General features: G+C 33.2%; 3 protein-coding genes across 4 annotated transcripts; 1 reads left to right on the top strand and 2 right to left on the bottom strand.

Annotated features, from left to right (window-relative positions):
* The first annotated feature begins 6,026 nt into the window (after window positions 1–6,026).
* LOC131634810 (cold-regulated 413 plasma membrane protein 1-like) lies at window positions 6,027–8,338 on the top strand. The gene is made up of 4 exons (XM_058905433.1): window positions 6,027–6,300; window positions 7,354–7,461; window positions 7,593–7,663; window positions 7,873–8,338. The coding sequence occupies exons 1-4, from the start codon at window positions 6,110–6,112 to the stop codon at window positions 8,127–8,129; spliced, it is 627 nt and encodes a 208-aa protein (XP_058761416.1). The 5' UTR covers window positions 6,027–6,109; the 3' UTR covers window positions 8,130–8,338.
* An 80-nt stretch (window positions 8,339–8,418) lies between these two features.
* On the bottom strand, window positions 8,419–12,975 carry LOC131634809 (probable CoA ligase CCL6). Its single transcript, XM_058905432.1, has 19 exons — window positions 12,566–12,975; window positions 12,379–12,442; window positions 12,201–12,290; window positions 12,017–12,073; window positions 11,869–11,917; window positions 11,565–11,641; window positions 11,378–11,417; window positions 11,184–11,278; window positions 10,819–10,983; window positions 10,548–10,658; window positions 10,365–10,452; window positions 10,201–10,267; window positions 10,049–10,124; window positions 9,853–9,970; window positions 9,518–9,763; window positions 9,280–9,419; window positions 9,005–9,187; window positions 8,776–8,895; window positions 8,419–8,664 (listed from the first exon to the last, which is right to left on the bottom strand). Exons 1-19 carry the CDS (start codon window positions 12,715–12,717, stop codon window positions 8,617–8,619), a joined length of 1,986 nt encoding a protein of 661 aa, XP_058761415.1. The 5' UTR covers window positions 12,718–12,975; the 3' UTR covers window positions 8,419–8,616.
* A 9,021-nt stretch (window positions 12,976–21,996) lies between these two features.
* Window positions 21,997–23,550, bottom strand: LOC131634819 (protein HIRA-like). Of its 2 annotated transcripts, XM_058905445.1 has the most exons (4): window positions 23,514–23,550; window positions 23,229–23,351; window positions 22,825–22,939; window positions 21,997–22,610 (listed from the first exon to the last, which is right to left on the bottom strand). In XM_058905445.1, exons 3-4 carry the CDS (start codon window positions 22,876–22,878, stop codon window positions 22,284–22,286), a joined length of 381 nt encoding a protein of 126 aa, XP_058761428.1. In that variant the 5' UTR covers window positions 22,879–22,939; window positions 23,229–23,351; window positions 23,514–23,550; the 3' UTR covers window positions 21,997–22,283. The 2 variants fall into 2 exon arrangements, with proteins under 2 accessions (XP_058761428.1, XP_058761427.1); XM_058905444.1 differs by having other exon boundaries at window positions 22,825–23,351.
* Window positions 23,551–23,740: the final 190 nt, after the last annotated feature.

Raw genomic sequence — 23,740 nt, 5'->3', positions numbered from 1 at the left:
TTTCATTATTGTCTTCTTTCACAAACAATGTGTGATCATGACAACACTTGAAAAATACTTTATTTTCAAAATGTTTCTCTAATTTGTTGTACCAGACTCTTAGAGGCTGCTCCAACACATATAGAGCCTTATGTAGCCTATAGACCCCGCCTTCTTCTCTTTTCTTTACATAGTTTAAAGGTTGCTCAACATAGACTATTTCATTTAATTCTTCACTGAGAAAAGCACTATTTACATCTACATCTAGTTGGTAAACACTCCATCCTCTCTGATAGTTGACACTGCTATAACACTTCTTATGGTGTCTCACCTAGCCACATATGTAGCCACTTTATTATATATACATATGTGGCTAGGTGAGACACTTTATTATATGTAAACATTTCTTTGTAATCAACTCCATATCTTTGAGTATAGTGAAATTAACTTCAAGCGCATTATTAGCTATTTCTTTGTTTTGTGCCTTTGTATATTAAGTTTTATCGTGACTTTTTAGTTTCTCATTCAATCTCTCATCATACATACAAATAATAGGGTTTTCATGCATATAATAAAGTGTTGACATAAGTCAAACTTGTATGATCGGATTCAAAGATTGGATGAATCGATTAAAGGTTGAAATGGAAATTTTGAATTGATTAACGAGAAACTAGAATTGGTTCATGGACGATTTGAATTGACTCACGAAAAATTTGAATTGATTCATATAAGATTTGAATTGATTCATGAAAATTTTGAATTGATTCATAGACGATTTAAATTGATACAAAGAAATTTTCATGGACGATTTGATTTGATTCAAAAGGTTTGATGAATTGATTCAAATATGGCTTGATCTGATTCATTAAAGTTCCTCAAAAGTCTCTTTTGTTCTTTTTGCAGGAATCAATTTATACATTTGCTTGATCCGCCTCAAAAGGAAGAAATGAATCGATTCAAAAATGGTTTGATTTGATTCAAATGCTGATTTGAATAGATTTAAATTGGATTTGATCCTATTCATTTTCCACATTCGAATTGATTCATTTAGCTCATTTTTTGCATCATCTCATGCACAGATAAATAAATTTTTTCATTTGGAAAATCAAGAATCTCTCATATTTTTATGAGAACAAGATCAAATATTTTTCTGTGCGAAAAAGCTTTGATACTAAAACTTCATTTCTCTCTCAAATCTCCATCTTTAACATTTTCATGGAGAATTATCATATCATATTGTTTGTGTGTATGATAAGGTACGGTGAGAATCCATTAGTGTTCTTATTGTGCATTTTGGATTTTGTGTAGATTTCATAGCAGGTGTTTGATGTTGAGGAAATTCAAGAGGTGAACTTTATTGAGGAAAAAAAAAGGAATCTTTTCTACATAGGTGTGGAGTTTTTCTTCGTGCATCGGTCAACCTGTTCAATAAGAAGTACTCAAGGCTTGAAATTTGAAATCGAGTGAAGATCAACAAGTTGTCAAGGTTGAGGGAAAGAACTCAAGGTTTGATGCTTAGGATTGAGTTAAGATCAGTAAGCATTCAAAGTTGAAGTTTGTCAAAGGTTGAAAATGGTGATCGAGTGAAGATCACGAGTGCTTGAGGAGCTTGTTGTAGACAAGGTTAATCAAGAAGCAAAAAGAAGATAAATTGAATTGTTCTGAGTTATCTTTTTTTCAATTTAATTATTTTAACTGAAACGTAAATCAAGGAATATAGTGGAAGAACAAATTTTTAATGGTTTACCATCATAGACTGGATTAGGTTTCTATGAGAACAACATCAATGAACCAATATAAATCATTGTGCACTCTCTCCTCTCACCCTCTCGTTTAGATTTCTTGCATGCTTGCATTAGTTTATAGAATTATCGCTTAATCTAGAATTACATGCTTTGTAGGTTTATTGCACTCATAGTCTTAATTTGTATAAGATTAGGTTTGATTAGAATAGGATTTCTAAATAATCATGTTATTGATTATTTTGTAAAAAAAAGAATTGAAATTAGAATTGCTCTAAATTGATTAATTGTTAAGTTCATCAAACATCTTGTTTGAAGCTTCAATATTTACTCATTATATTGTCTATATCTTCATTTCAAATCATTGGTGTAGGTGTATTGCAAGAATATTCTTCTAATAGCACATAACCTTTAAAACAAAATTTTCACCATATTCTTTTTCGCTCGCTTAATCTAATTTCTAAAACAAAAAAGAAGGGAATTTTTTTGTCATCGAGACAAATTACCCATATTCAAACCAACAATTAGCATCGAGAGTAGGTTCTTTTAATAATGTTTAACAATTTAAAAAGTTATTGAATATGGTGCAAAATGATTTGAATTTAGCATACAATAGAGCCCATATTTTCAATGATGGAAATTATGCATATTGGAAGAATTGCATGTACGTACACCTTATGTCTCTGGATTTAAAACTATTGATAGCCATCGAAGAATGATCTTTTGTCCCTCAAAGGATCGTTGATTGTGTATCTGTTAAGAAACCACCAAAGGAATTAAGTGGGGGTGAGATTAGGATAACATTTTATGTTTTAGATTTTGTGTATGAAGCATTTCCTTTATTTTTGTTTTGCTGCAACTATTTTTGGTTTTATTCAGATTTAGTAGGATATATCATCAGGATGAAAGCTGATAGATTAGTGTGTATGAAACCATAGAGTGAAAGCCCTAAATTAGTTGTAACCTTAAGCTGGCAGATAAAAAACCATAGAGTAAAACTTTCATTAAATAAAATTACAAAAAGGTCATTTTTTTTATTAATCACATCTAAATCCTCTGGGTGAGACAAAGTTTGACCAAGTATAATCTGCTTCATCATCATCATCATAATCGATGATGAATGACTTCTTCACCTTTTTTCTTCTTGATCTCCTCTTCTTAAGAGCTCTCTTGGGTCTGAAAGATTCGGTAGCAGGGTCTCTTTCAACGACTTGGACCTCTATAGCCACAACAACTTCTATTCTCTCAACATTTGATGAAATACTCATTTTCTGTTTTGATTCTTCCTCTTCTTTGATTTTCTTGGATATAGTTTCAGCAAAAATACTCATTTTGATTCTTTCTCTTCTCTGATTTCTCTGGATGACGTTGTTTCGCTTTTATATTGATTCTTCTGATTCTTCATCTTCTCTGATATTTGAAAGTCTAAAAGTCAAAAGATTTCACGCATGTCAAGTTTCCTTCTAATTATTGCTTCTTTAATTCCCCATGTTTTCTTATCTTGGAAGTTGGAAAGATATTCTGGCTGACTAACTACCTCGAGTTGTTGAATGATTACATCTTTTTGTCTTTTCAAATTTCTGTTGAATGCAGTATAAGGCAAGCAACAGAAAAGAGTTGGAAATATTGATCCAGGATTTATCGTCCTCAGAGATGGAGAGATGCCATTCAACAGTTTCTACGGTTTCGAACTTTGGATTGAATGAGCAAAAAGTAAACAAAGATATATACAGGAAAAGAATAAACACATTCTTAGAAGAGAAATAACTTATCAGGAATGTAAATATATTCACTCTTCACAAACATACACTTACCAACCCATTATACTCAACCTACGATACTCATCTATGTTATCACGTATCTCTCACATAAGCGTCCATCTCTGGAGCACAAACGAGATCATCTCACAACTAAGGTTATCTCTAACGCGAAGTCACGAGAACATCCGTGTTCTCGCATCAGCGATCTCTCGCGCGCCGCTCAAACACGAAAGCATTAAGTACAGATACAATCGGTGAATGCTAGCTCTAAATCTATCTCTAGAGTTCAGAGCCAACAGATTATCATCCTAGATAAGGATTCAAGAAGTTTATCTCTAAAGCACCCCAAATCCCCAGCATAGAGCAAAAATCCAGGATAACATCAACACAGATTCGTAAAGCAAGTTAAATATAACATTATAATCGGTAAATATACATAAGATTCAAGTAAATATACAAACAAAACCCAACCAAAGAGAAATACACAAAGAAGAAGAGAAATGAACCGAAAATCTCCCGGTTTGTCAGCTCCGTTCGACGCTCAATCCACCTCCGATCATCCAAATGCAACCTCTGAAGTTGTTTTCTAAGCTAATCTACCCTAAGAATGAAGGTTTGATGATTTGGGAACAATTACCCCAAAACATAACCTAAAAATATGATTTTTACCCCTATTTAACGAGCTGATATCTGTCATGGTCGCTCAGCGGAGGTACTCCCGCTTAGCGGCTGACAGCAAAAGTGAAATCTTGTTTTTGCCATAAGTTGAGAACCGTAACTCCGAATTGCGCCCGGTTCGAAGCGTTGGAAAGCTTATTCAATGCTATATCCAATAATGAATGAGTGGAAACCAAAATGATGATTTTGATCATCCTTATTTTGAGCCTATGGAAGTCCGCTTGATGGTGGCTAAGCGGGCTTTCACCAAAATTGCGAAATCGAAGCCGTGCCTTTGACACTTTATTCCTCAAGGCTCCAATAAGCATGAATACCTATAAAAACAAAGGAAAAACTATCAAATGGTATAAAAGTATATGAAAATACAACTATTCACAAAGTATACGTATTTATACACAAAACGGGGAATTATTCAAACGGTATTAACAAAAGTATCGATAAGTGCCACTATTTACATACACAAAATAAGTATATTTTGGCACTTATCAATTTCTTTTTCCCTTCTTTGATATTCCTCCCACTCCTTCTTGTGCATAATTTGATGTAATGATGTGTACATTGTTGGTTGTTTGGTTCATAATAGAATTGTGTCATTGATGTTATTCTTGTTCTTGTTGTTGTTGTTCTCCATTATTGTTGTTTTTGTTGTTGTTGTTGTTGTTATTGTTGTTGTTCTTATTCTTTATTACTGTTGTTGTTGTTCTCTTTTTGTTACGAATATTGATTTATTACCTCGGTTCTTCAAAACACCGAGTGCTAATATTAGGCGCGCCGTTTAATTTTAAAAATAATAAAAATGCTGATGCTGGAAATCAAACTCACGTGCAGTTAACTTTACCCCTCGGCGTTTTAATAACCGGGGTGATAAGGGATAGCTTTTCATGACGCCCTTCGTTACCTCGCTTGCGTAGCCGAGATCAAACATATTTCGCATTTGACGTTAGATGTGTTTTTTGTAGTAGTGATAATTGTTTTCACTATATCTTCATCAATACCAAACTCCACACCTTCAACTTCCTTCTCTTTATTCTAAGTCCACTTCTCATTTTTAGCAAACACCACATCCCTGCTTGTATTTGCAGATATTGCCTTGGATGTATCACTGCCTACCAAGAAGACGCACTTCATGCTATTGTCATCAAACTTCCTTCTTTGGGCATCTAGTATAAAGATTTTGAATTGTTAAATTGATGGTTTTGACTTGTGCTAAGCTTCCTCACAAGTTGTCTTTGGTATGGCTGCACTAGGACTTCTATTCAAAACATAATTTGCTTAGTGCACATTTTGAGGCCAAAATATCTTACGTATTCCTTTCTCTACTAACATGCTTCTAGTCATGTTCATGATGATATATTCTTCCTTTCAGATACTTCATTTTTTGAGAATAGTAGGCAATGAGTTGTCTCTTTTTCCCTTCTCTTAACAAAATTTCTTGAATTTATGAGAATTGAGTTCTCCCACTCTTTCTGTCCTTAGGAAACCAATCAGGCTTCTAGTACTAGTTTTTTTTTTTTTATCGTTACACTATAGATATAAAAATGAAATAAATATTTAAGAAAAGTAAAATTAAAGGGTTAAATATATATTTTTTTCTATAAATATCTCAATTTTGATTTTTAGTTCTTATAAAAAAAATATTAACATTTACTCCCTTATAAAATTATTTTTGCACTCAGTTTTAGTTCTTATAAAGGGACTAAAATTGCGTGCAAAAATAATTTTACAAGGACTAAAAGTCAATATTTTTTTTATAAGAATTAAAAAACATTTTTGATAATTTTATAGCTACTACAAAGATATTTAACCCAAAATTAAATAAGAGACGCCAGCTCATAATCTAATAACTTCCACGTCGTGATCCTATGAGTCCTCACAGTAAACAACAAAACACTAGATCTCTTTCCTGTGTTATGAACCACAGTTTCCATCTTTGCCATTGCTGAGTTCCCAATGTGGAAGACGAAGAACTACTTGGCAATGAGGACAGATTTTCAAGATGAAGCAACAGCGAAATTGATTACCTCTGATCTCAATGACCTTGCTGTGGCTGCTGATAACCTCACTCAACATGTCATCATCATGCTTGGTGTCTCTGGTTCTGGAATCTCCGTCCTCCAATTCATAGCTTCCATTTCTGCTATGTATGTAATCAGCACTCCTCTCATTTCTCTTTGATTCATTCATTTTATTTATTTCACTTTTTAAATTGATTTGTTGTCATTATATTGAGGCTAAAATTGTAGTTGTAGATCCCAATGTAGAACTAGGCAACTTCTTTTGGTTTGTTAGTGTCGGTTTCCGGAACCGTCACGAACACTTGTGATTATATTTAATTTATTTATTTTTTCAAATTAGTATCGGTGTCAATGTGTAAAGGTCAATGACGTGTTTCCAAGTGTCCGTGCTTCATAGTTTATGATAAATTCAGTCTACTATTATCTAATGGTTTAAGTTTCACTCCTAAAAGACTTATGTAGCATGAGTTATGAGCAAAATAGTGACCGAATCTCTATGTAGGTCAATGGAGGGAGAGAATAGGAGGTTGCAATTGTTGTTCTTCACTTGTATGTTTAATTTCTAGTTCCATGCATCTTGAGATTTTGTCAAGACTTCCTTCTCTTGCTCCTTGCAACCCTAACTCCAAACTTGTTCTGCTATGCTTCAATCCTCTCCAAGTTCTTGTAACAACTTTAGAATTTAGGAAGAAGATGATAGTTCCAAGAGAAAATCCAATTTTGATCTTGTTATGAATGGGTGGTCTTGCATGCAACTACTATGGATTTGCAAAGTTTCTTCCTTGCCTTCCTCCTCTCAAATTTGAGACACCAAGGGGGAGAGGATGTAGGAATTCTACAACTTTTAAATCAAACAGAACAATTAATCACAAATTTCTTCCCAATGTGCCTATGTATCCTCGGAGACGATGAGAGAGATAATGTAGTTTTTTTGTTATGCAATGCTGTCTTAATTACAGGTTTGTTCGAGCGTATGTCCACTTATTAGTGAATATGAGTCATGCCTCAACAGAGTTCAATTTTAGTCCATGTTAACGGTTACTTTAGCTTTCCTTTTTGTCTTCCAAAGCTAGGTTTGATGTTTGTGTCTAGAGTAAAGTTGCTAGAAACTGTTTTGCTCAAGAGGGATTTTTTTTATTTTTTATGTTATTGATGTAATTTTTTATTTGTGCACTGCAGTTATTTGTTGATTTTGGATCGTACAAACTGGAAGACCAACATTTTCACATCACTACTCATTCCTTACATTTTCTTCAGCCTGCCTTCATTGATTTTCACCATCTTCAGGTGGTTAGCTTTTCTTGCTTTACTATTACTAACTCCCTACCAATACCATTCACATTTCTTCAATACTAAACTTTCTGCTTTTTAATTTATTTTGGTATCATATCATGTGACTTATTTTCCTCACTTCACAGAGGAGAGATTGGGAGATGGATTGCTCTCATTGCTGTTGTATTACGGCTTTTCGTTCCAAAACATTTTCCTGGTATAGTACAATTTCAAAGAAAGTATTCTTGCTCTTTTTTATTTGATGCACATTATAATGGTGTCTATGTCAGCATATTTGCTGTTATGTAGAAACTTATCAGTTCAAACTGTTCCACATCCTTTCAAACTTGAAAAATGGGAAAAGAAAGAAAACTACAAAACACTTTCCCCGGAATAATTTCTAATCTTTCGTCACGGTTATCGCAGATTGGCTAGAATTGCCTGCTGCTTTGATTCTTCTTCTTGTTGTTGCGCCTGATCTATTTGCAAACACCTTTAGAAGCAACGCAGTTGGGGTGGTAGTGTGCCTTATCATTGCATGTTATTTGATGCAAGAACATATTCGGGCTTCTGGTGGTTTTAGAGATTCATTCACAAAAGCTAATGGCATATCAAATACAGTTGGCATAATCCTTCTATTAGTCTATCCCATCTGGACACTGGTTCTCTATATCACTACATAGGGATAATGATAGAGTGAAAAATTAGTATTTAGTCAATGTAAGTGTAACCATTTGGCTTCTACGCTGTTCATTTGATCGAAACTGATTTTAGGGACTGACACGTGTCCCTATAGTTTGTATGTGTATAAATATGAAGTGAAATATTATCTGAATACTTTTTTGGCTTCATTAATCCTTAAGAAAATGGTTAATATTGCTGTATGTTCTTATCTTCTTTTGTATTCACGAATTGAATATTGTACATGTGGAAATCATTGTACTTCTATGCTGTGTGATCATACACCATTGTGTTTCTGGAAGTGCATTCATTGCTGTTTAAGTTGGAGAAGGTTCTAACATTTCATAGAAATGATCTTATTACTTAATTAAACTGACAAGAATTACATTGCTGTTTTAACATACTACTATACTATATTAATAGATTATTATCACTTTAATCAATATAATTAAATGTACATAAAACCAAATAGATTTTGCATCACATGGCTCATGCCATTGTTCCTTTTGCTTCCTTGTAAAGTTCATCAACTTGATCCTGCCAAGTAATGTTTGCAGAGAGTAACATTAGTGTATTTAAGAAAAGCATAAAGTGCAATAGTAAGTTAATAAATATGACATATTAATCATAGAAAATGAAACAAGTTACCTTGTAGTATTTCAGTAATTGAGGTCTCTTCAATTTGAATGTTGGAGTTACTAGATCTCTCTCTATGTCAAAGGGAGATGGTTCCAGATAAATACCTTTGAGCAGCTCAAATCCCCTAAGCTGAAAGAGTTTCATTCATGTCAGATGTAGCTAGCACACACATTCATCATGCATCATATACTACCAAAAATAAGCAGCATAGCATAAGAAAATCATATATAATACATACTTGGAGTTTCTGACCAGTGCTTCTGAGCTCATCCAAAATGTATTTTCTTGCCTTTAAATTTTCGCACACAGATTTAAAGTCGCCAGTAAAGTTATGCTCTACTGCCCAATCCTCAAGAACCTTTCTTTCAGGAACCACCACAGCCACCAAGAATGACTCAAAACTGTTTCCATATACCCAAATCTGAAAACACAGAAATGTTTTTATTTATTATAAATGAACTTTCCTTAAACACTTATATCCAATAGAATTCTTGCTTCGGTATAGAAGCATACCGATGTTATAAGAGGGCATTGCAGATACTTGCTTTCAATATTCTCTACAGCAATGTATTCTCCTTGAGACAATTTAAAGATGTTCTTTTTCCTATCAATAATTTTCATGGCTCCATTTGGTTGCCATTCTCCGATATCGCCTGCAACGATATCAAAATCATATCTTAACATACTGCATTTGGAGCCAGTGTGGGTTTCATATGTGCCTCAGTTAGTTACTAGGGATAAATCAATATACCTGTATGAAACCAACCATCGACAATAACCTCTTGAGTAAGATCTTGTCGCTTGTGGTAACCAGAGAACAATGAATTTCCTCTCAGGCAAATTTCTCCGCGGGGTTCACTGGAAAGTGCATCGTATCCCATCTCTGGTACAGATTCAAGTCTGGCCTCAATGGTTGTCATGGGGATTCCAACTGTTCCCATCATAGAAAACACATCGCCAATCGATGTGAAACACCCAGCACAGCTTTCAGTAAGACCTGACACGCAAAAAATAATAGATTAATATGTCACACACAATCACAAGTCACAACATTTTGCTAGGAAGAAGATTCATTTATTCATATACCATATCCTTGTGATAATGTGGATCCACTAGTGACTCTCAAACACTCTTCCACATGTATAGGCAATGGAGCAGCTCCTGATAATAGGATGCGAACGCGTCCACCGAGTGCTTGTTTTGTCTACCAATAAAACCGATATTTTTTAGTTGCGACTGAAAAAAACTTAGCGAAAAGAATTCACTAAAACAGGTAGTTTACCTTATCAAACACAAGCCTATCAAACAGAGGTGCTGCTTTATGCTGTTGAAGACCCTTTTCTAGGTAACTTAACTTACTGTTAATGAACTCTTGATTAGTTTACACACTAACATATAACTAAATCACTCAAAAGAGTATTGTTGTAAACGTACTAGTTGTATGCATAATGAAACAATGCACTTTTGATTGATCCAGCAGATAAAACTTTGCTTTTGATACCTTCATGTGAAAAGCATATAGTTAGTGCTTCTTGGATAATATAGTTACACAAGTATAAGAAAGTTATAAAGATGAGAAGAATATATTGGTGTCTTACCGGAGCAAATACGATCAAAAACTCTAGGAACACCACAAAATATAGTTGGTTTCAATGCCTGAACATCATCCATCAAGAATCTAACATCCTGCATGATTTAAAATAGAAAATTTTATAAGACATATTAGGAGTTGAAACAAAAGACTTGGAAAGAATGAACTGGAAACGAAATCAAAGTCTTACGCCTTGCCAAAATCCTATTGAGGAGCCCTTGAATATACAATAGGTCGCCATTATCTGGTCGTATACATGAGCCAGGGGAAGAAAGGAGAAGTATATATCGTCGTCTGCAGCCTACAAATATTACAATGTAGAATATTTCCTGTCACTACTATATGGTTTCATCACTAAAGAAAACTCAACTTTGTTTTTTTCATGCATTGTATCAATCTTTAGATAATATGAAGAAGTTTAATCTGAAATCCTTGAAGTTTTAAAAAACTGGTTATCTTACCACTCTGTCTGTTAACATGATAATTTGATCAATAGACAACACTTCAGACATGAAAGCCTCATTCTTAATAATGACACCTTTCGGTTCTCCGGTTGTTCCACTTGTGTACATTATTGTGCAAATGTCAGTCTTATTTTTTGGTGGTAGATCCCATTCTAAACTTCCCTGAAGAAAGAAAGAAAAATACTGGTCCAGTCAAAATTGTTCATGCTACTATTTGCACAGCAATAGGCAGTTGTAAACAAGCTTATCGGTTCAGTTTTAGCGAACTGTTGTAAGAGTTTGCTTCTTCTTGAATCGAACCATGAACTTTCCTAGTAAGCGCGCGACTGCAACCATAATTTAAAACGCTGAAAATATCTTACCAACTGGAGAAACTCGTCCCAGGAGAAGCAGGATGTGCCAAATTCCTCAGCTTCCTTCTTTTGTGTGGCTGAAACATTTCTGAAGCTCACAATAGCTACAACATTAATTTACACAGGTTAGTTTGCATTAAATATCGTAAAAAATAACCTTAAAACTTGACTAAGTGTAAATAAGATAGTAATGCTTGACCTACTTTTAAGATTTGAAGAACATCGATCAAGACATGACAAAATCTGTGGAAACAAAAGTTAGTTTAGGAATGGAAAAATATGACAGATTCTTTGGTCTCTCTCAGAAGATTTAACAGTAGAACAATTAAATGTGTTAGATTTTCCGTCTTGCAATAGTGAAAACATTGAGATCAAAGAACTAGAACATACAGATGGAATTTTATTTTCTTGAACAAAAGCGATTGAAACTTCAGCATGGTTTATGATAAACTCCACAGCATTAGGACCTGTTGGGCATAAACACAGGTTAAAGTTATGACAACTATGATGTTGTTTGTCTCACAAGCTATTTTTGGTTTATTTCCACAAGCTCTCCAAGATAGCTTATGAAAACTGTTCATGACTTGTATATGAAAACATTTTGACTTTATTTATGTTTTGTTATAGAAATTATGCTTATAATATAATATATATGTTATCTAAACAAACAACCGTGAAGGCAAAAAACACATACCAAGGGTGTCATACAATGGAACATATGTTACTGCAGAGCAATTGCAAGCCTGCAAAATAGGAAAATTGAATCAGATTAGTTCTTATTAATCAACAAAAACAATCAATATAATAAGAATGATGATTCAATTACAAACCAAGTACTATACCTCCATTGCAATGACCCATTCAGGACAGTTGGCACCATATATGCCACAATGATCTCCCTAGTGACATAAAATCATTAGTCAGATCATAAATTTCACATTTAACGTGTCCCAATATCGGCTAAATACATGCACGTTATATTTTTGCGTATATTTAAGTTCAGAGCGGGAACCGGTGAAAACTCACAGGATTGACACCACGACTTCTCATGGCTGATCCCATTTGGATGGAAGCATCATAGACCTCTTTATACGTGAGCCATGAATATGGTCCCGCCTGAAAATTCAATTTAAATATTTTGAACTCTTGAAACTATAACAAATAACTCGTGGAATTGAAAATACAATGAAGATGAATTAGGTACTTTAGAATCGAGTTTTTGACGTCTTCCAAGCATTTGATTGTCCGGGTTCCTCTTAACAGAATCCCTGTCAAAGTAAACATAAAACTTCTAAGAAAAGCTCAAAATCCATATATAAAACTAGCATATCAGAAACTCTTAGCTTCTTACAAACTCAATAAATAACAAGTAAAACAAAGTAGACAGTGACCTGAAGAAATCCCAAGGGGACTCTAAACCAGAAGGCAACTCCAAAAGACCATCTTTAGCATAAATGCATCTATATACAGGGCCTACAGATGGCTTTCCATCAGATGTAGCAGGCATTCCTTCCTCAACCTTGACAGTGTAAACCTCTGACATAGTGAAAACTCAAAGTGAAAGAGAATCTGCAGCAAAAGGTATATGTTTCAGAACTGTGATGATGATGATGATGATTATGATTCAAGTCACAGCTCACAAGTGAGGTTATAGTTATATCTCTGTGTAGTTGTACTAGTAATAAATAAAAGGTAGTTGAGTAGAGACAGAGAAATAAATTCTAAGACTACTTTTGTAGTTTTTTTCAATGCTGTTTTAATATGCTTTTCATCTGTTTGTGTGTCTATTTTTCTTACTGATTTTGCATGTTTTTCAGATCAATGTTCAACTGTCTCTAAGCATTTAAAAGGGCTGTAAAAGTTTGGTGAAGCTGAAAAGCTAACGACAAAATCAGAAACAGAAATGAAAAACATAAAGTCAATAAACTTTGGTTCTTCTTTTATTATTATTATTAGTATAAACAAAAGTAGTGATATCATTAATTAGTCCATCCCTTTAAGTGCCAACATTAATTAGAAGAGCCTTCTTTCCTTTTTGGATGGGTTTTGTTCTAGAAAGAGTAAGCTATTTTAAAATATGTTATCTTTTTTTTTTTTTTAATTTTAAATGCAATATTAATTCTATTTTGTTACTTATAAATATTAACAATATAATTTAATATTATTTATTAATTATATTGTTAATATTTATAAGTAATTATATTGTTAATATTTATAAGTAACAAAATAGAATTAATATTGCATTTAAAATAGATTTGGGGGCAGGAGATACATTCTCATCACAATCTCCGCCCTCGAATCTATTCTCCATTCTCGTTTCGGATTCCTGATACGGAAGGATTTTGTCCCCCATCCTCGTTTCCGCGGATCTCCGCGGGTTCCCACAAATCCCTAAGGTTTTTGCGGAGATCCATAAACATGATTTTTTTTTATGTATTATTCTAAACCAAATTAATAGTAAAAGCTTCAAAAACTATCCAAAAAAAATTTAGAAATAATTCCTTGGTGATAAATATATTATTTTAATAATACTTAATCTATAATACTGAATGTCATTATCACCAAAATTTTAAACTAAAAAAATTTGAAATAACCATTTAGATCTCAACAATACATGTATATTTTAAATTTATGTATAAGATTAATTATATGAAATGACAAATAACCTTTACATAATACTTTACATAATAATTTAAAATTATATATAAATTAAAGACATTATGCTATTTTAGGCGGGCGGGAACTCCACGTGGGGGTATTTACGTCACCCCGTCTCCGAAGTGCCTTCGAGGAGACTTTGTTCTCCATCTCAGTCCCCGTAAGAGAAAAAATCTCTGTCTTTGATACTCCAAACAGAAAATTCCCACGAGAATTCCCACTAATAGAGGTAAATTAACATCTCTATTCTTTACATATAATATTTATTATTTATTAAATTCTATCTCACTGAAATATTTCACTAAATAAATCTAATAATAATATTTTGATAAATAATATTAATTTTATCAGTTGAAAGTTAAGCCACTTGGCTGCCCAATAATCCACCCTTAAATCATGCATGATATCAAGCTAATATTTGTCACCACTCACCAGTTATGGTATTGATGAAGATGAATATGTTTTTTGTTAAGTGCCTAATTTGTGTTTAATTTTATTTTATGAAAATATCTTAGCCAAATGCCGGCCAGAAAGAAATATTTTCATTCTGGATACACCGGTTTCTTTTTACTAATTAAACTACATAAACTCTTAAACATTAAAATTTTCACAAGTTGGTAACAATTGATTGGAAAAAGTGAATGAAAAAACAAAAGCAAAAATCAAATATTGAATAGAAAACAGATAATTATAAATGAAAAGAAATATTACGATTTAGTAGTTGAGTTGAGGTGGAAAATTGGATGCATGCAGTTGTGAATTGGTGCAACAAAATTTAATATTAGGTGGGTTATGTTATGATGCCGTCTATTACAATAAATTAAAATCCAGTAAATTAAGTGACCATAGTCAACTATATGGTTGAACCAATACTAATTAAATGAGTATGATTACAGAATGGAAATTTGTCAAAACGACTACGTCAAGCTTTCTTAAGTTGTGTGGTGAAATTGGTGATATAAAAAAACATCTGGATGCACCTTGTATTTATTTGTTTATCAAAATGAATATGACTATGTCAAAACTTACGTATCACTCTGGCTTTAGAGATAAAGGTTAGTTGGGGAAAATCCTCTATTTGTAGGTTATGTTTTTGAACTCTATGGACTATTATAAAATACAATTAAATGTCGCACTTAATCAATGTTGATTACTTTACTTAACGGTCATATATCTCGAATTGGCCGGCGCAAGGGCCAAGCCGCTAAGACTAAAACTTTAGCCTTAAATTGAGTTTTAAAAAAGGCCTAAATTTTTTTCTATTTGGTTATAAAAATATATAATGACACATTAGTCAAATATATAATTGTAATCGAGTTGGTAAAATTTAGATCTATTTTTTTTCGTCTTGAGTTCAACTCAGCAACCATAAAACTATTATTAAAAAACATATTTTAAAGACCTCATTTTAAAATTTACTTTAGAACTCTAAACGGGTAAGGTCGACCCTGTCACTTATCAATGTAACACCCCAATAATATTTGGAATCTTTGTAAAAAAAATAATGTAGAAGTGGATCAAGAAGCTACGGAAGAATCCCACCTTAGATTGAGATTCAAGAGGGTTTTCAAAACCCTATATAATATTTAAAGCTAGTCAATTGTAAAAGGGACTAGATTTCGTGCATATTTGGTCTTGAGTTCATACATCTCGGAACACATCAGACTGGCCAAGCGTAAACATCGACACATTGTTGAAACAACCCCTGCGTTATTAAGTCATGCTTCCATTCCATCAAAATATTGGTGTTATGCATTTCAAACTTCTATATATCTCATTAACAGAATATCCACTCCTTTAATTTGTGATAAACCACCTTTTGAATGTCTTCACAATAAACTTCCATCCTAAAAAGTTTTTAAAGTGTTTGGGTGTCTCTGTTATCATTGGCTACGTCCATATGCTCCAAACAAATTATTCCCACGTAGTATACCATGTGTCTTCCTTGGTTACTCTACACAATATCACTCTTACATTTGTGTAGATCGAGCCACTCGAAGGATGCATCTATCCCGCCATTTTATTTTTGTTGAAGACCAATTCCCTTTCTCACACCCAAACCCTCAACTCTCACCTTCATTACTGTTGCAACATTCAGGGCTCTCACTCCCTAATATCTTGGCTCACCCATATCAACCTAGCACATCTAAAACCATAACTCCTAATTCCATGCTACCGATCCCTCACATTACAGCACCATATGACTCCTACTCATCCCATCAAAGAAGCTCTAATATTAACCATGCCATTTCTATTACACTAAGTTACACCTTCAAACTCAAATAACACCAACCATCACCTTTACCCACAACGACATCCTCACTACAAACTATACCACCATTGAAACTCATATCAACATCATCCTCTGAATCTTCAAGACCCATCACATGGTCCATGCATAATATACATAAGCCAAACAAAAAATATTTATTGGTCATAAAATATCCTTTACTATCACCGCATGAACCCACATGTGTATCACAAGAAATGGCTTCCTCTGAATGGAGTGTTGTCGTGGCATCCAAATTCAACGCATTAATGCAACCGAGAACTTGGGATCTAGTTCCCAATAACACAGTGTTTAAGATCATTGGATGTAAGTGGGTGTTTTGAGTAAAACGCCGCTCAGACGGTTCCGTTGATATATACAAGGAATGCCTAGTCGCGAAAGGATTTCATCAACGTCCTGGACTAGATTATGATCGAAAATTCAGTCCTGTGGTTAAACCTTCGACAGTTCGACTGGTTCTCACATTGGCCATTCAACAACATTGGCACACTCGACAGTTGGATATAAATAATGTGTTCTTGCATGGTAAACTTCTAGAAACAATATACATGTAACAACCATTAGTATTTCATCATCCAGATTACCCTGACCATATTTGTCGGTTAAAGAAATCCTTGTATGACTTAAAACAGGCCCCTCGGGCTTGGTTCAACACCTTATATTCTTTATTACTCTCTTATGGATTTTCCAGCTCCAAATCTGATCCATCATTATTCATTTACCTCAACGGAGATGTCAAAGTCTACACCTTGGATCAAGAAATTACTAAGTGTATTTCAACAATAGCCACTAAGTTTTCCATCAAAGACTTACGATCCATTCATTTTTTCTTGGTGTTGAAGTCATTCCCACTAATCAAGGATAATTTCGAAGTCAACACAAATATATTCATGATCTGCTTGATCGCACAAAGACGAAAGAAGCAAAGATTGTCATGATAATTGTTGTACCTGTTGAAAGAGTATTGTGGTGTACTTTTCGTTTATATCGTATCCACAGGGATTATTGCGATATCACCGCCGTTCTATAGCCTATTTTGTCTTGAGTTAATGTTACTTTAGTTTTGGGTTTGCAAAAGATCATTCAATCACTTTAGTAGCAAAGAGTAAATTAATGAAAGTTCTAAGTTAAAGAAAATGTATCAAGATTCGATTTCATCGACCTAAATTTGTATGTCTCCTTATAAATATACGTATATGAACTTGGTAACGATCAATATAATTACGTATCGACGCCTATATCGTCCGTGTCCGCAACGATATAGTTAGATTTACCGTATTGTTTAACCGACGATTTCTCCACCGTATAAACAATACAAATAACGTTTTTAAAACCGATACTAAGTAAACATCAAACGCTAAATTCATGTCTGCAATTTATAGTTTGATAGATGATAAAGTTAGGTCTAGATACAAACATTGATGTCTCAAACACTTATACCAAAGAAAAGCTTTAATAAACAAACTAAACCATCTATATTGATCATCACTTGTTCATACATAGTATATTCACAAGAAAAACATAAAAAAGGCTAGGAAGATTACATCTTATCTTGATACAAAAGAGATTTAGCTATCCATGAGAAACTTCTCTAATTTCCTCAAAACCGCGCTTAGCGCGGTACCTTTTTCCAGCAATCCTTGGCTTTTGGTGTTGGAGTATCTTCCATTCATTTTCCATGGTCCAAGCTTCCATTTATCTAGCAAAAAAACTATAAAATCCTACACAAATTGCAAAGATAAGCACTATTTGACAATAATATAAATATAAGATTATAAATATATAAAATGATAATAAAATACTACGATTAATCACAAAAAGACTTGAAAGTTGCCTAAAATTACCCAAGATATTAACACAATTTGGTAACTAACAGTACCCCAATTTTTGACCCTGAGATCCCACCTCATCTTGAATTGAGCACCAAGAGTGTGATCATCATCATCATTATCATTATACATAATTATTCATGCATCATTTACTAACCAGAAAATATACAAAAAGATTGTGTTTGCTTGTTGCTTGTTTCCCAAGATAGGTAATTGATTAAGAAACTCGGGAAAATTAGGATTTTGAGGCTCACAAAAGAGCTCAATATTTCTCGTATGCTCAAGTGATTCTTCTCATTAATATCCAAGCCCAAGTGTGTTTCAATTCAAGATCAACACCTTTCAAATTCATCTGGTACACAATTAGGGTTTTTAACCTAATTCTCTGAGGGAGTTGACTTTTGGTTAAAGCATGGCTCCATGGCTAAAATCATGATAGAAGGATCTCCAATGTCTCATTATAATCCACCCATAACATCCATTTGGTTAGAAGATCTTGATTCCATTGATGCTTAGAAGAAATTAATTCATTTAGAAAAAGTCAACTATTCAAGATCAGCTTTGACTTTTGAGAAATTTGGTCAACCATGGACATTTGAGGATCAAAATCATGAATATATGATTATTAAATTCATTTGATCAAGAAAAATAATCAAAGATTCAAAAGTCAACAATTAGGGTTTTGACTTTTTCATGAAGAAAACACATGTTTTTGCTCAACTTTGAAAGACCATAACTTCCTCAATACTTGGCCAAATTTTATGCTCTAAAGCCTCATTTAAAGAAAAAGTCAAGATCTACAACTTTGTCTATGTGAGCATTTTTTCAGAAGTGAATGAATTTTAAGTTATGGAGTCATGAAGTTGCCTACTTTTTCTCCAACACTTGGAAAATTTTACAAAACAGTTTTGAACTCTAAAAGTAAGTGACTTTGAGACCACTTTTCATCACGATCCTTTGAGAATTTGAGAAAATACCAAATATGAAAGTTGTAGATGATGTTTAAGGCTTTCTAAAAAATATTAGAACTCCTCCATAATATTTGTGAGCTAGGAGTTTCGAAGGGATGAAGTTGGACTTCCATTCTTGAATTATAGGTCATTTTGCAAGGCATGAACTAAGTTGCAAATAGATCCAAATCTGCATAATCCTTGATTGTAGACCTTCTTGCTTGTAAATCTCCCTATGATCAGAAGATTACACACACTTTTGAGCCATTATTCAAGTGATTAAGACTTTGTTCACAAGATCATTTGATTTTAGGCATAAAGGCTTGACTTCCATTCTTGTAAAGAAGCTTTAATCACAAATTCAACTTGTCTTGAGCCTCTAACTTGTTTGCTCTACACCAAAAGCAACACAAATCCAACAAGAAACTCCCTGATGTGCAGAACAACCACCCTAAGTCATGTTTAAAGCTTGTGCTTCACCATGGGGATCATAACTTTCTCATTTCTTCACAAACAAGCAAAATTATACAACTTGAGTTTGAATCCACCAAATAGTCTTATTTTTCCCCCTCAAACCATAAATTGTGCCTATAAATAAAAGTCTTTGGTTCTGAAACCAAACACACATAAATTCTTAAAATCACTACCTCACTTAAAACTTCAAATTTCCACTCACTTACATATAAGATTATTTTTTCTCACCAAATACACTTCATAAAACATAAAGATTCAAGTATTTAATAATATAATTGTAAAGACAAATATAAAACATAATTTTTTTTGAAAGACTAAAATTATAAAATATGTGAAACTTGTTAGATAAAAGATAGAAATTAAATTAAAAAAGTTTATAGTCCTACCCCTTATCTTTTTGTGAAGCTCGCACACGGGTTATATATACTCCAACTTAATTTCTTGTGCTAGCCTTAATGTTTCGTGCAACATTAATTACACACTATGTGGGACACGGCAAATTAATGGCACAAATTCCTTGGTACAATATCCATAGTTTTCCTTTATTTTGTTGATATATAAGAAGAGTATCATGTTTTTTCGCTGTGCATATTGTCTTCATGTGTGAAATAAAAATAATAACTAATTATATTTTTTGTTTAAATAAAAATTTATTATTTAATTTCAATTTTTATAAAAAATTAAAATAATGTCTTTTTTATGACTAAATGTGAAAAGAAACTTTTTACCATTGGCGATTTTAATGGTTAGTTCAAGTAATATAAACAAATTTAGCTCTTTCCACAAATAAAATGTGGGTAATGTTTGGAAAACTTTTCTTATAGTTTTTTGATGTGCAATTTCGCTATGAAAAACTAGCTTTAGCTACAGCTAAGTAGTTTTCTTATAGTTTTCTGATGTGCAATTATGATTTAAATAATTAAAAAAAATCGATTAACTACTTAAAATAATAATTTTAAAATTTTGCTTATATAAATAGATTTATTTTCTAATTCATAAAGATGAGTATTAGAGTATTTTTAGCAAAAGTGTTGAAAAGAGAAAAATCAACATAATTAAGGTCTAACATTCACTAAGGAGGTTGAATTATGTAAATCTAATCGATTAGCACGTAATGACAACCGATTGAAAAAGTAGACAGAGACTTTTCAGATCAAATTCAAGCTTACCTTGCACTTCAAGCAAATCAAATCTCAGTATTAATGAAAATTTTATAAAATCCTGAGAAAATCATATATCTAAGTATCTAACTGATTAGATCACTTAGCCAATCGATTGGGAGTCTTAAAAAGGAAAAACTGTGATTTGTTTTTTTATCAGCACAATCTACATTGAATGTTTGTCAGAAATACACGCTCAAATCCTTAAATGGCACACTATAAATAGGTATACCTCTCTTCACTTCTTACATCTCATACATGTTTTAATTTATGAGTTCTTCCTCTTGTCATAAGTGTCACCATGAAATCCTCTAGTCAAAGAGATGTCATCATAATTGCAATGATGAACAAACAGAAAGAAGATGATTTTAGAAAAAAAGATCATAGAAACTTCATACGGCGCTTTATGGTCTTAAACAAGCACCATGACAATAGTATGACAAGCTTCACTAAGTCCTGTTTCACTTTGGTTTTGTGTCAAGAAAATGTTGTCATTCTATTTTCAATTACTCTCATCAAGGCATCATCATTTATGCTTTGGTGTATGTAGATGACATTTTAATTGTTGGTTCATTTTCCATGCTAGTTCAAGATCTCACCAACTCTATCTCGAGTTTGCCTTAAAAAAATTTGGTAAACCTGAATACTTCTTAAGCATTGAAGTTAGATATCATGACCAAGACTCCTTTCTCTTATCTAAGACCAAGTACATTAAAGGCCTCCAAGTAAGAGCCAGCATGTCATATGTTAATGGAGCTCCCACACCAATGCTCAACATTCTCAAACTTTACATGGTATTGATACTTTCTTAGATCCTCATTATTCACTAGTACAAAAATGTTAATTTACACCCGTTTTTTATTAAATTTACACCCATTATTTTTAATAAAAATCGGGTGTATATCCACAGGGTGAGAAATGTCTAACGAATTTACACCCGTTATTTTTAACAAAAATCGGGTGTAATTGAGCGTAATTACGTTTTTAATTACACCCTGTTTTAACAAAAATCGGGTGTAATTGGGCGTAATTACGTTTTTAATTACACCCTGTTTTAATAAAAATCGGGTGTAATTACGTTTTAATTACACCCTATTTTAATAAAAATCGGGTGTAGTTGGGCGTAATTACGTTTTAATTACACCCTATTTTAATAAAGATCGGGTGTAATTGGGCTTAATTATGTTTTAATTACACCCTATTTTAATAAAAATCAGGTGTAAATATGTTCTTAATTACCCCCTATTTTAGTAATTAAGAAGCTCATATTCCTCAAAAATCCTGTAAAAACTCGTAAAATTCCAAAAATTCGATAAAAATTCATATAATTCTCAAAAAACGCCATGTTTTAAAAACGTAACAAATCACAAAGATATTATGATAAAAGCGCCACTACGAGAGGGTAACAAATCACGAAGATATTATGAAAAAATCACAAAGAAAACGATTATCACCCAAAGCTTTAAAGACACCCATGATGTGAATAACATAAATTCAGCTACTATATAAACTTTTGCTACCTTACAAGTGTAGCCTGTAAAACGGACTTAGCTATAGAGTAGAACTCAAGTGTTGAGCAACACAGTAGAATTTCTAAAGCATAATAATATATATGTAACAGAATGTAAATGTTAAAGTAGATTCAATGTTCAACCATGACACTTCTAACAACACCCCATGTTGGTGAAATCCTATATAAGAATAACAAACTCCAAAATAATTAACCAGAAAAAGACTCAAGAACCTCATTACTGATCTGGTGTATCTTGAACAATTTGATCATGTTCATTTGCTTCATTTCTGCGACTCTTTACCATCCGAGCATTGTTATCCTTGCTGTTCATTGCATCCTCAGGAGTATCGTTTACGTATGTCGGTAATTGACCACTCTCTATTAGATTGGTGATAGGTGAAGCTGTCTTGAGTAATACTGGATTTCTTTGATCGTGATTAGTATCAGTAATTTCGTATTCGGATACGAGATCCATGAATTCGTTCAGCAGTCTCTGGACTTTCCTATTTGATGCCATGGCTGGAAGAATGTCTTCAATAAGGAGCTTGTGTTTCCTCATTCCCTGTAAACATCCAAATTCGAAACTTGATCAGCCAATGGATATTTCTACATTGCTACAATGCATATTCATAAACCATTTCATGTGCAATCCCACAGCTTACGCAGGAAAAACTTTAGCTCTAATGCTGCGCAATTCCACCATTCTTAGGTTGACTTATTTTAAGCAGAAAATAGGATATGAATTCATTATGCGTATGGATAAAAAATAGTCTTACAAGCACAACAGGATCCCATGCCAAATTCTTATCCGATGATGCTCCTTCAGTCATGCCTGTTGGAGGTCCAAGGAAACTTTCACAGACTTCTCGTAATCAAGATTCATCCGCTTCTCTGTAATTATTTCATTATAATCTTTGTTTAGCTTGCTAATAGTCCAAAATCATACAGAGTACAGACCACAGAATGTGATTCGATAGTTAAAAAATAAATATATACAACTATATTTATATCTAGCTAACTACAATCCCTTGCCTTGAGTTTGAACAAATGCACACTTCTTGATAAATAAATATTCTTGAAGATTAATGACAATGAGTTGAGCACCATCCCTCTCATAAGAGGTTATCATGATATTAAAATAATTTAATACTCATAAAAGAAAAAATACAAGAAATAATACCTTGCAAGAAGGCGTACATACGACAATAAGCATTGGCGATATTCATTGGGGGATCCCAAAGCCAAAGAAGAAGCCAACTGAGCTTCCAAATGAGCACGTGTCTGCACTCCGTCATCAGTCATTCTACATCAAAAAGTGTTCAGGTTTAGAAAGCTTCAGACATTAATACAACCATTATCAAGTCTAGAAGAATAAAATACCCTTAAATACACTTCATACACTATTGAATAGATGACCAATCCTAACTAATGGCTGAATGAAACATAGAGACCGATAAATACACACCTAGTCAAACCTGGCTTCCGGGCCAAATATTTTTGAAACATAGATGACCAATCCTAACTAATGGTGCAATTTTAAGTAGCGGATCCAGAGAAACTCTTAAAACTCTGTACAATTCCATACTTGGGCTAACTCTCCAAGATTGTCACTTGATTAAGGTTAGACTTTCAATTGGGCTTGGGTTGTTTGGACAATTCAACCTCTATAGCATATGAGAAATCTTTAAAATG

The sequence above is a fragment of the Vicia villosa genome, unplaced genomic scaffold (assembly GCF_029867415.1).
Source record: "Vicia villosa cultivar HV-30 ecotype Madison, WI unplaced genomic scaffold, Vvil1.0 ctg.001359F_1_1, whole genome shotgun sequence".
NCBI lineage: Eukaryota > Viridiplantae > Streptophyta > Magnoliopsida > Fabales > Fabaceae > Vicia > Vicia villosa.
The sequence above is the reverse complement of the archived record's forward strand: the minus strand, read 5'-3'. Positions and strand labels throughout refer to the sequence as shown.

What these genes read in the sequence shown, in the direction of transcription:
- LOC131634810 (XM_058905433.1), top strand. Translation starts at nt 6,110, where the DNA reads ATGTGGAAGACGAAGAACTACTTGGCAATGAGGACAGATTTTCAAGAT. An exon ending in ATAGCTTCCATTTCTGCTAT is followed by an intron (nt 6,301 to 7,353) that starts GTATGTAATCAG and finishes TGTGCACTGCAG; the next exon opens with TTATTTGTTGATTTTGGATC. An exon ending in TTGATTTTCACCATCTTCAG is followed by an intron (nt 7,462 to 7,592) that starts GTGGTTAGCTTT and finishes CTCACTTCACAG; the next exon opens with AGGAGAGATTGGGAGATGGA.
- LOC131634809 (XM_058905432.1), bottom strand. Translation starts at nt 12,717, where the DNA reads ATGTCAGAGGTTTACACTGTCAAGGTTGAGGAAGGAATGCCTGCTACA. An exon ending in AAGAAAATAAAATTCCATCT is followed by an intron (nt 11,418 to 11,564) that starts GTATGTTCTAGT and finishes TTGTTTCCACAG; the next exon opens with ATTTTGTCATGTCTTGATCG. An exon ending in TTTCATTATGCATACAACTA is followed by an intron (nt 10,125 to 10,200) that starts GTACGTTTACAA and finishes GTTCATTAACAG; the next exon opens with TAAGTTAAGTTACCTAGAAA.
- LOC131634819 (XM_058905444.1), bottom strand. Translation starts at nt 22,878, where the DNA reads ATGACTGAAGGAGCATCATCGGATAAGAATTTGGCATGGGATCCTGTT. An exon ending in CATGGGATCCTGTTGTGCTT is followed by an intron (nt 22,611 to 22,824) that starts GTAAGACTATTT and finishes GGATGTTTACAG; the next exon opens with GGAATGAGGAAACACAAGCT.